General features: G+C 45.1%; 2 protein-coding genes across 2 annotated transcripts in view; both read right to left on the bottom strand.

Moving 5' to 3' along the window:
- The window catches only part of LOC121005772 (gastrula zinc finger protein XlCGF53.1-like), a 44067-nt gene extending 35528 nt beyond the window's left edge, over positions 1-8539 (bottom strand). Inside the window, exons 1-2 of the mRNA XM_040438538.1 lie at positions 8496-8539; positions 1060-1190 (exon numbers count right to left, since the gene is read on the bottom strand). Coding sequence (XP_040294472.1) covers positions 1060-1131 — 72 coding nt within the window. The 5' untranslated portion in view covers positions 1132-1190; positions 8496-8539. The remainder of the gene's footprint in view (positions 1-1059; positions 1191-8495) is intronic.
- LOC121004474 (zinc finger protein OZF-like) overlaps positions 1-12013 on the bottom strand; it is a 543049-nt gene that overhangs the window by 443565 nt on the left and 87471 nt on the right. The window lies entirely within an intron of this gene.

Genomic DNA, 12013 nt, shown 5'->3' with positions numbered 1-12013 from the left:
GATGTTCGCCTGGATTCACAATCTGTGAAACAAATATTGTAGAAGTCATCAGAAGTTTGGAGAAGTTGTGTGGAAGGTTTTATATGACCAGAGAAGATCAGTAACTAGAATGATGACCAAAATGACCTGAGAACAGGACTTATCTGAACCAAATATCTGCAGATCTGTGCAAATCAGACCAACAGTCTCAATAGCTGGATAACTGTGAGAAGATCCAGACAACATGTAATGTCTATGGCCAGTGGTAATCCTGCCATCTCCACCTTCCTCGTTATACAAGGATAAAACTCATAAGACTCAACACAAGATCTTCACAGCCTTCTACAGATCATAGGAAACATTTCATGAGACCTTATCTCCATCTACCTGATCATCCTGTGGGACATTGTGATGTTCTTCTGAACCATCCTGTGAAAGAAGAGGACTGGGACATCTCTCTGGTGTTCTTCTCTCTTCCTTAACTGTAGGAAACACATCCAGTGACTGAATTCATTTCTTACATACAGACAACGAGAGGACGTGTGGATTTAGTCATGTCTATTACTTGGTGATGTGAGGGGCCGGTGATCCTCCATCATGGCGTCCTTGTACAGATCTTTGTGTCCTTCTAAATACTCCCACTCCTCCATGGAGAAATAGACGGTGACATCCTGACATCTTATAGGAACCTGACAACACAATGATACGGTCATCACCCAGATCCCTTCATAGCGTTCCTGTATAATACCCCAGCATTCCCAGCAGGGTCACCTCTCCAGTCAGCAACTCAATCATCTTGTTGGCGAGTTCTAGGATCTTCTCTATATTGATTTCCTCATGCATCAGGGGGTGAGGTGGAGGCCCCATGGTTGGGCTCAGGGTTCTTCCCCATCCTTCAGACACAGGGGTCTGACAGTGCTTACTAGAGGTCTTCTTCACTACTGTGTAGTCCTGGTTATGAAGAGACACAGTAATAAATATCACTACATACATCTCCAGAGTCCCTCACCTCTCCAGTCATGTCCATCTGTTAGTAACATAGATAAGATGATGTAATGTGACATCATCAGAATCTCTCACCTCTCCAGTAAGCCAGAAGAGGATCTCCAGGGTGAGATTTATTATACTCTCCGCCATCTTGTCCCTATCCATCCTTGACCGGTCAATAAGGAGAAGGATCTTATATAGAGTGGATCCTATATTGTATGAACCTGAATGGAGAGAAGATGAGACTATGAAAAATCCTATAAAATCCCATTTAAAATCCAATTAGTGGAGATAATATGGGAAAACATATTAACCCTTTAATGATAGAGTCAGGTTTATTTGTAATAATTATTACCAATGCTTATACTTAACGTTATTCTGAGATTTTTTTCTTTGTGATACCTATAGAAAATTTAGAATTTTTTTTTCACTGTTGAAAACTAGTTCAGAACTGCATCATATTTACCACAACTAAGTGGTACAGCAGCAGCTGCTCAGCCAGCAACTGGTCCAGGTTCAGCTTTCTCACAACTGGATTGCTGAGTGTGTAGAGTTGTTTTATGGCCACATAATCCAAGTGGGAGAACCAGTGACTGATGAAGACGATGACAAGGACACTTTACTACTCACTCTGGCTGCCACAAAGACAAATCCTGCAAACCTATGGTTATTTGTACTGGCTTTGTAGAGGTAAGGCGCCATACAGGAGATACTTGCACAGAGCTAGAGGGAACCAAGCTTGACATAAGTCTGGCACACAGAATCAACAGTATCACCCTTTCCTGAGCTGACCACAATACAAGAAGATCTGTGACTGCCAGTTCTTTCAGAGGTTTTGGCTGTACATTGCTCCTTATTGCCGCTGTGGCCACCACCATCCTCATCTGATGTGTTCTCTTCATCACCCCAATCTGACTCCCAGCTCCTTTCCAACACATAATCATCATCATAGTCCTCACTGTCTCAGACACTTTTATCAGTCACTACTACTATCACCAACATGGGGTAGCCCCAGCTCTGCATAAACCTCATATTCGTGGCAGTATAAATGCTGATCCATCTCACACCAGTAATCAACAGGAGGAGGAACAGGCGGAACGCTATGACACCTGGCTCCAAGATACAGTGTTATGGAATATAATGGACACTTGCTTGTCACTTACAAAATGGTGTCTGTCGGAGAGACATCCCCCAGAATGCATTATATGATTGAAACTATTTGCAGCAAAAACTTGAAACTGTCAGGAATTCCTCTATCATATCATACATATGCCTTAAACTTATTTCCTGTTTACATTCCTTCTTGCTAAAAGACCAATCATGTGAGCCCACTCCTCCCACTTATATGGAGGGTATATAATGTGAAGCCCCCACCTAATAAATTAGAGTTATGCTTTGACCTTATATAGAGTGTCAGTGCTATTTCTCTTGCCGTGCATGCACATATCTATCCATCTAATTTGGAGCAGTGTATCAACCTACATGACCATTGATCAGAACCAGAACATTTTGGCACCCAGCTTGGGGCTCGAAGGTTGGACCCCCCTATTCCCGTACCCCTGGAGATCAGACGTAGAGGGCGGGCAGCAACGGACACCGGAATCGCTACCCGTGATATGAGGTAAGAAAACTGTGTAATCTTGCCTATACTGTGTCCCCTGGTGTAGCCTCTTGTCATCTGTCTGAGGAAGGGGTGCGACGGCAGTTGGGGCGCCTTTGATGGCACGCAAATAAGAACCCCACAGTAATTAATGAGATTTAGCAAAGCCATATCTTTGTGCTTCAACCATGGCAGGCAGACAACCTGGAGGTCGAACTCCTACAATACGTGGATGACCTCCTCCTTTGTGCTTAAAGCTTTCAGGAATGTCTGTCCAGCTCAATCTCTCTCCTACAGTTCCTGGCCGAATCGGGCTGCAAAGCATCTTAAACCAAACTCCAATTGTGTTTACCCAAGGTTGTCTTTCTTGGCCACTGTATTGCCCAAGGTAGTAAACACTTGACGGGTTCCAGGAAAAAGGCGGTTTCAAACATACGCATACCAGACACTCCACACCAATTGCAGACCTTCTTAGGCCACATTTTCTACTGCCAACCCTGGATCCCCGATGCCTCAGTGCTGATGCAGCCCCTATATGACTGTATTCCCCGGAATGCAACCTCTCCGTTCCAGTTAACAAGGGAGGCTAATGAGTCCTTTGACCAGTTGGAGACAGCAATTGCAACCGCTCCGGCTCTTGGGATTTCTAACTACAGCCTTCCCTTTAGGCTGTATGTCTTGGAACGTCAAGGTCACGCTACTGCAGTTTTTACCCAAACTCATGGTGAACGCAAGAGACCGCTGGGCTACTACTCTAAGCGCCTTGACCCTGTAGCCAGAGCTGCCCCTTCCTGTGTCAGAGCTGTCCATGCTGCCAGCTCTCTTCTGGACGTCACATCTGACGTTGTGCTTGGGCACCCCCTCACAATTTTGGCTCCGCATGACATCTCTGCCATCCTCCAGCAGACACAACCCAAACACCTCATTGCACAATGCCACCTCTGGCTGCAGTGTAGTCTGCTTCTGCCAGATAATGTCATCATTAAGAAATGTCACATCCTTAACCCTGCTGCACTCTTTCCTCTTCCAAGGGGGAAGTATACTAGAGATTCAGGAGAAGCTTTTGAAGATTTTATTGATCTGCATGCTGAAGAAGATCTTCAGGAAGAAGAACTATGAACCTCAACTGGCTCTCTTTACCAGGAACAGGATCATGATTGCATCACAATGATGGAAGCTGAAGTAGGGACACCAGCATCGGTCCAAGACACTCCTCTGACAAACCCTCATTGGATTCTTTTTGTGGACGGCTCAAAGTACGCCGATGACAAAGGGAAATTCCACACAGGCATGGCAGTCACTAGTGAGCATGAAGTGCTGTGTGCAAAACAATTGGGCCCAGACCAGTCAGCACAGGAGGCTGAACTTATTGCCCTCACTGAAGCCTGCCTCATGGCAAAAGATTCCACTGCTAATATCTACACAGATTCCAGATATGCCTTTGGAGTGGTTCATGACTTTGGACTAATATGGAAGGCACAGGATTACATCACAGCCGCAGGAACCCCAATCAAAAATGCCTCAGCAGTAGCGGCCCTAATGGAAGCAGTACTCCTGCCCACTTAAGTGGCAGTGATCAAGGTAAAGGCCCATACATGAACTGACACTCCTGAGGCCAGAGAAAATACCCTAGCTGATCAAACAGCGAAGAGAGCAGCAATGGATAAGGTAGGAGCCCAGACAGAACAGATCCTGACAGTACAAGAAGATCTAGAGCAAGAGGAAGTCACATGGGACCTACTGAAACAAATGCAGAAACAAGCCACTCCCAGGGAAAAGGAAACCTGGTTGAGTCAGCCCTTGAAGAAGAATCTGGACTCTGGACACAGGGAAAGAGAGTATGCCTACCCAGAACTCTCTATTCCACAATAGCCTCCTGAGACTGAAAGCTGCTTCCTCAGCCTATACACCAACACTAGCGTGAATGACTCTGCCTGTGAAAAGTGGAAGAGAAAATACCCCCTGGTAGTAAAAACACCCAAACCAGGTGAAGGCATAACCATATACCCTGGTAACTACACCTGTTACTTCTAACCTGGCAGTCAGAGATTCTTGGGCAAATTCACAGAGGGGTACTGCTCATCCTACAGCAACCTGTGCACTGAAACACAGTATCAGAGGGTATCTTTGGGGGACATCTATTGGATCTGTGGAGACGGAAAAATAAAAACTAGGTTAGAAGGCAATTGGTCCGGTGAATGCGCCCTAGCGAAAGCCATAATGCCCCTTCACATACTAGAAGATGACCCCACAGTTAGAGGGTATACTCAAAAAAACCTATTTAGGGAGGTCAAAAAGGGAGGCCTCCCCACAGGGGAGCTTTGACCCACATGTGTATATAGACGCAATAGGAGTCCCAAGGGGGGTCCCCAACGAGTTTAAGGCCAGAGATCAGGTGGCAGCTGGATTTGAATCCCTACTCCCAATAGTGACAATCAACAAGAACGTCGACTGGATAAACTACATATATTATAATCAGCAAAGATTTGTAATCTACACCCGTGATGCCCTAAAAGGAATTGCAGAACAGTTAGAGGCTACTTCTGCTGTGGCCTTTCAGAACAGGATGGCCCTAGATATGATCCTAGCTGAGACTGGGGGAGTTTGTAAAATGATTGGGGAAACTTGCTGCACCTACATCCCAGATAACACTGGCCCCAAAGGGAAGGTAACTGAAGCAATAAACAAGCTTACTAACCTCTTAGAAGAATTAAAACGGAACTCAGGGATAACAGACCCATGGGATGAGTACTTTGGATGGTTCAAAAATTGTAAACCCTTCCTCACCCAGATAGGTATGGATTTTGTGTATAGAGCTGAGGACATGGGTTGCTAGATGGCCGCTAGCACATCCGCAATACCCAGTCCCCATAGCTCTGTGTGCTTTTATTGTGTAAAACAACAATTTGATACATATGCAAATTAACCTGAGATGAGTCATGTCCTCAGCTCTATACACAAAATCCCGGTAACAGGTTCCCTTTAATGTCAGTAGTGTTATGTTGCATTGTACCGTGTCCGAAAAATATGTGAAAAAATTGTGACTTCAACTACTGAACAGCCCATCATGCTGCTATATGGTGACGAAGAAATAGAAACCAAAGAATTCAACACAAGTTCCCCCACCAATTACAATGTCGTACCGAGATAGTACCCTGGGATTCATCTTTCCCTATCATAAGTTCGATTAACCGGGAGTCTACCCAAAAAGGGGAGGTTGTCGCCACTGTGGGTGAAGAGGATTGCGAACGGTATTCCCAGGGGTTCACTAGGCAGGGACAGTTCTACAATCAAGAATCCAAGGGGGACTGTTATGGAATATAATAGACACTTGGTTGTCGCTTAGAAAATGGTGTCTGTTGGAGAGACAACCCCCAGTATGCATTCTATGATTGAAACTATTTGCAGCAAAAACTTGAAACTGTCAGGAATTCCTCCATCATATCATACATATGCCTTGAACTTATTTCCCGATTACATTTTCTTGCTAAAAGACCAATCATGTGAGCCCACTCCTCCCACTTATATGGAGGGTATATAATGTGAAGCCCCCACCTAATAAATTAGAGTTATGCTTTGACCTTATATAGAGTGTCTGTGTTATTTCTCTCGCCGTACATGCACATATCTATCCATCTAATTTGGAGCAATGTATCAACCTACCTGACCATTGATCAGAACTAGAACGACGGTGTCAGACTCAGAGGTGACCTCCATGTCATCCTGCTGTGACTGAGAAGAGGAGTGAGCCATCCAGTCCACAATCTCATCCTTGTTGTCCTTGATAATAATGTGGTATGAAAAAACAAAAAAGGGGAAAAATCTTCTAACATGTTGAAACTTTATTGAACCGACATCAAATATTCCAAAAAATCAGGCTCCAACCGACCTACATTTTTCGGCCTATTAGTGCTTAAAAATTAAAAGCAAAAAGGACCAACAGTAGTATAGATACGGAAGTGAAACGTCATGATTGAAATATATTACAAATGTGTTTAAATCAGAAACAATAGCGTGATTAGAGATAAAACATACATCAAAATAAAAAAATAAATAAAAAAAAGCATAAACATTAAAGATGAGTTTTAAAAAATTAGATTCGCCCGTTTCGCCGAAGTTCACCAAGAAATTTGATTTGTTCTGAATTAATTTGTCACAAATCGCTATAATTCAGGTCACTCTGCCTAATCAGATTCTTCCCACTTGGTGGCCTAATCTCAGTGCGAAGGCTTGGAAGTTAACCTTTTCCCGACCGCTGACAGTAAATTTATCTCGGCGGAGGGGCATTGAAAAATGCATCGAAAAAAATGCACGAGCCAGCGGGCTCCGCGGCTGCCGGGTGTCTGCTGTTTTAAAGAGCAGACACCTGGTACAAATGTTGCGTCTGGCGGTAACAATACACAATAATCTCAATGCAATGTAATGGATTTACGCTCAAATGGTATATGAATGTTGTTACTGCAGCACAGTATGCATTCACTAATAATGCACAGTATGGTTTGTAGGGGGGAAAATGAGCAATTGCTTAGCGTTTGCAGCTGAATGTATGCAGTTGGGGTGCTGGCAATAAGCCTATGAACTGTAGAAACTTCTTTACAAAAAAAAACAAAAAAAACAAAAACTGTCTGGTTCTTCATACAAAAAAATATTATAGAATGCAGAAATTGCTAGCAACAGAGGTCACACTACAATATAATATTCCTCTTAGCATTTTTGAAAAGTATTTTCAGCCAAGGTAGAGTACAAAAGTTCATAAAATTCAAATCTATAATATGTAGGCCTAGATAAAGTTAACGGGTTGCTATTAATGAAAGGAAACCATTACGTGTCTAATTGACATCCCCCCTCCCTTCAGCCCCCCCTACATACAGTCCTATATGGATGTACATGTGACAGGCACTGACAAGTAGCAGGAATAATATCAAAATAATAAGAGGAGCTTAGCTGTATTTTATTCAGTCCTCATCGTGTCCTCACAGCTATGGAAACCTCAGATCTAGGTGTAGGCGGTGTACGCTGCAGGGATGCGTGGACTTGTCTGACACTAGTCTTGGTCCAAAGGAACTGTAGATGGCGAGCGCCATGTGCGGCTGTCACCACTGATTGCTGGCATGTAAACACTTTTACAATCCTCCCGCTGTCTGGGTGACAATCACCGCCTTGGGACATCTGCTCTGCCATAGTGAGATCATATTTTACATGAAGATGGCCGGTGTCTTATATAGAAGTTGTGCCCATGTGAGGACGGTCATGAGAGCAGACAGCGGGACTAGGGTTGCCACCTTTCCCAACAACAAAAAATACCGGCCAAGTTTAGCCGCATCCCAAAGGGGGTGTTGTTGTGGGGGCATGGCTTAACATGGGGCGTTAAGTCGTTCCCAATAATATTAATGCCCCCATTAGTGCCCCTCGGTAAGAGTAATGTCTCCATTATTGCCCCCCAGTAAGAGTAATGTCCCCATTAGTGCCACCCAGTAAGAGTAATGCCCCCATTAGTGCCCCTGATTAAGAATAATGCCCCCATTAGTGCCCCCAGTAAGAGTAATTCCCCCGTTAGTGACGCCCGGTAAGAGTAATGCCCCCATTAGTGCCCCAAATAAGAGTAATGCCCCCATTAGTGCCCCCAGTAACAATAATGCCCCCATTAGTGCCCCCTTCTCTGCTTCTGCAAAAAGAAAAAAAAAAGAACTCACGTTTCCCCAAAATACCTGTATAGCGACGAAAACTGAAAAGTAAAACAGCTATGGCTTCTGGAAGACAGGGAAGAAAGAACAACAATGATGTAACCAACCAAATTGGTTTGGTCCTGAAAGGGTTAACTCTGCTTCTGCTCAGGGAGTTCAGGAAAGGCACCTCTGTAGCTGGAAACTACGGGTCACCGTCCAGGACAAACTTCCTCCAGTCCTCAGAAGGCGGATTCTGTCCTTACCTGACAGACGATGGCGGTGACTGGACACATACCTCCTCCTGCACCGCTGGACACTGCATGTATGGGGGAGACTAGTGGGCTAAAGGACCTTTCATGATGTCATGACCATGTGACCATATATGGGAGGAGTCAGGCTCCAGGCTGTGCTGCTGGAGGAGGTAAAGGACCTGTGATGATGTCATGACCATGTGATCATATGGGAGGAGTCAGGCTCCAGGCTGTGCTGCTGGAGGAGGTAAAGGACCTGTGATGATGTCATGACCATGTGACCATGTGTAGGACAAGTCAGGGGGTCACATGACCAAGCTCTGCTATAATAGGTGTGTAGTTATAGAGTACATAGCAGAGCCATCTCTGTGTGATATACACGGAGTAGATGTGTATCTTATATCCAGGTCATTATTATGCGCTTGGGAGCGCAGTTCTGTGCTGTCTGAGTGTGAGCTGCAGGCACAAACTGACCCTAATACCCCCCGCAGCTCACTCCTTCCAATGTTTTGTTATCTTTGTCGGCAGCAGGAGCGCGGCCTAGTGATCCAGAGATGGTGACAGGAAGTCACAGCCTATGGCCGGAGGACTGAGCGGTGGTGAAGAGGAATGTTGGAAAAATGGGTCCATACCATGTGCAGCTGACTGCCGTGACCGTGAGGAGGCAGCCCCATTACACAGGGGCTAGGAAAGGACCTTAAGGCCTGTTTCAGACGAGCATGTCCTGTCCAGAAATCACGCTCTGTGTGTGAGCGTGATCCTCTGTTATGGACACTTCTCGTTTCGCAGGAGAGCCTGGCATTATACTGATTTATAATGCAGTGTGTCTCTGCATGATCTGTATCTACTGATATACACTGCTCAAAAAAATAAAGGTAACACAAAAATAACACATCCTAGATCTGAGTTAATTAAATATTGTTCTGAAATACTTTGTTCTTTACATAGTTGAATGTGCTGACAACAAAATCACACAAAAATAAAAAAAAAATGGAAATTTTCAACCCATGGAGGTCTGGATTTGGAGTCACACTCAAAATTAAAGTGGAAAAACACACTACAGGCTGATCCAACTTTGATGTAATGTCCTTAAAACAAGTCAAAATGAGGCTCAGTAGTGTGTGTGGCCTCCACGTGCCTGTATGACCTCCCTACAACGCCTGTGTATGCTCCTGATGAGGTGGCGGACGGTCTCCTGAGGGATCACCTCCCAGACCTGGACTAAAGCATCTGCCAACTCCTGGACAGTCTGTGGTGCAACGTGACGTTGGTGGATAGAGCGAGACATGATGTCCCAGATGTGCTCAATTGGATTCAGGTCTGGGGAACGGGCGGGCCAGTCCATAGCATCAATGCCTTCGTCTTGCAGGAACTGCTGACACACTCCAGCCACATGAGGTCTAGCATTGTCTTGCATTAGGAGGAACCCAGGGCCAACCGCACCAGCATATGGTCTCACAAGGGGTCTGAGGATCTCATCTCGGTACCTAATGGCAGTCAGGCTACCTCTGGCGAGCACATGGAGGGCTGTGCGGCCCTCCAAAGAAATGCCACCCCACACCATTACTGACCCAATGCCAAACCGGTCATGCTGGAGGATGTTGGAGGCAGCAGAACGTTCTCCACGGCGTCTCAAGACTCTGTCACGTCTGTCACATGTGCTCAGTGTGAACCTGCTTTCATCTGTGAAGAGCACAGGGCGCCAGTGGCGAATTTGCCAATCTTGGTGTTCTCTGGCAAATGCCAAACGTCCTGCACGGTGTTGGGCTGTAAGCACAACCCCCACCTGTGGACGTCGGGCCCTCATATCACCCTCATGGAGTCTGTTTCTGACCGTTTGAGCAGACACATGCACATTTGTGGCCTGCTGGAGGTCATTTTGCAGAGCTCTGGCAGTGCTCCTCCTGTTCCTCCTTGCACAAAGGCGGAGGTAGCGGTCCTGCTGCTGGGTTGTTGCCCTCCTACGGCCTCCTCCACGTCTCCTGATGTACTGGCCTGTCTCCTGGTAGCGCCTCCATGCTCTGGACACTACGCTGACAGACACAGAAAACCTTCTTGCCACAGCTCACATTGATGTGCCATCCTGGATAAGCTGCACTACCTGAGCCACTTGTGTGGGTTGTAGATTCCGTCTCATGCTACCACTAGAGTGAAAGCACCGCCAGCATTCAAAAGTGACCAAAACATCAGCCAGGAAGCATAGGAACTGAGAAGTGGACTGTGGTCACCACCTGCAGAACCACTCCTTTATTAGGGGTGTCTTGCTAATTGCCTATAATTTCCACCTGTTGTCTATCCCATTTGCATAACAGCATGTGAAATTGATTGTCACTCAGTGTTGCTTCCTAAGTGGACAGTTTGATTTCACAGAAGTGTGATTGACTTGGAGTTACATTGTGTTGTTTAAGTGTTCCCTTTATTTTTTTGAGCAGTGTATAATGCTGTGTGTCTCTGCATGATCTGTATCTAGTGAATATACTGATATATAATGCTGTGTGTCTCTGCATGATCTGTATCTACTGATATATAATGCTGTGTGTCTCTGCATGATCTGTATCTAGTGAATATACTGATTTATAATGCTATGTCTCTGCATGATCTGTATCTACTGAATATATATGATCTATCTACTGATATATAATGCTGTGTGTCTCTGCATGATCTGTATCTAGTGAATTATATTGATTTATAATGCTGTGTGTCTCTGCCTCATCGTTATCTACTGAATTATACTGATTTATAATGCTGTGTGTCTCTGCCTCATCGTTATCTACTGAATTATATTGATTTATAATGCTGTGTGTCTCTGCCTCATCGTTATCTACTGAATTATACTGATTTATAATGCTGTGTGTCTCTGCCTGATCTGTATCTACTGAATTAAGCCTCATGCACACAAACGTATTTTGTTTCCGTGTCTGTTCCGGGTTTTTTTGTGAATAGGATGAGGACCCATTCATTTTAATGGGTCCGCAAAAAATGCGGACAGCACACCATGTGCTATCCGCATCCTTATGTCCGTAGCCCCGCAAAAAATATATAACATGTCCTATTCTTGTTCGTTTTGCAGATGATAGCCATTGTTACAATGTATCCGCAAAAAAAACGGATGCCATACGAACATCATCCGTTTTTTCCACGGATCCGCAATTTGCGGACCGCAAAACACATATGGTCGTGTGCATGTAGCCTTATACTGACATAATGCAGTGTGTTTCTGCATGACCTGTATCTACTGAATTAAGCTTTAGGCCTCATGCACACAACCGTTGTTTTGGTCCGCATCCGAGCCGCAGTTTTTGCAGCTTGGATGCGGAACCATTCACTTCAATGTGGCCGCAAAAGATGCGGACAACACTCCGTGTGCTGTCCGCATGCGTTGCTCTGTTCCGTGTTCCGAAAAAAAAATATAACCTGTGCTTTTCTTGTCCATTTTGCGGACAAGAATAGGCAGTTATATCAATGGCTGTTTGTGCCGTTCCGCAAATTGTGGAACGCACACGGACGCCATCCATGTTTTGCGGACCGCA

Source organism: Bufo bufo, chromosome 6, assembly GCF_905171765.1.
Source record: "Bufo bufo chromosome 6, aBufBuf1.1, whole genome shotgun sequence".
NCBI classification, from domain to species: Eukaryota; Metazoa; Chordata; class Amphibia; order Anura; family Bufonidae; genus Bufo; species Bufo bufo.
The sequence above is the reverse complement of the archived record's forward strand: the minus strand, read 5'-3'. Positions and strand labels throughout refer to the sequence as shown.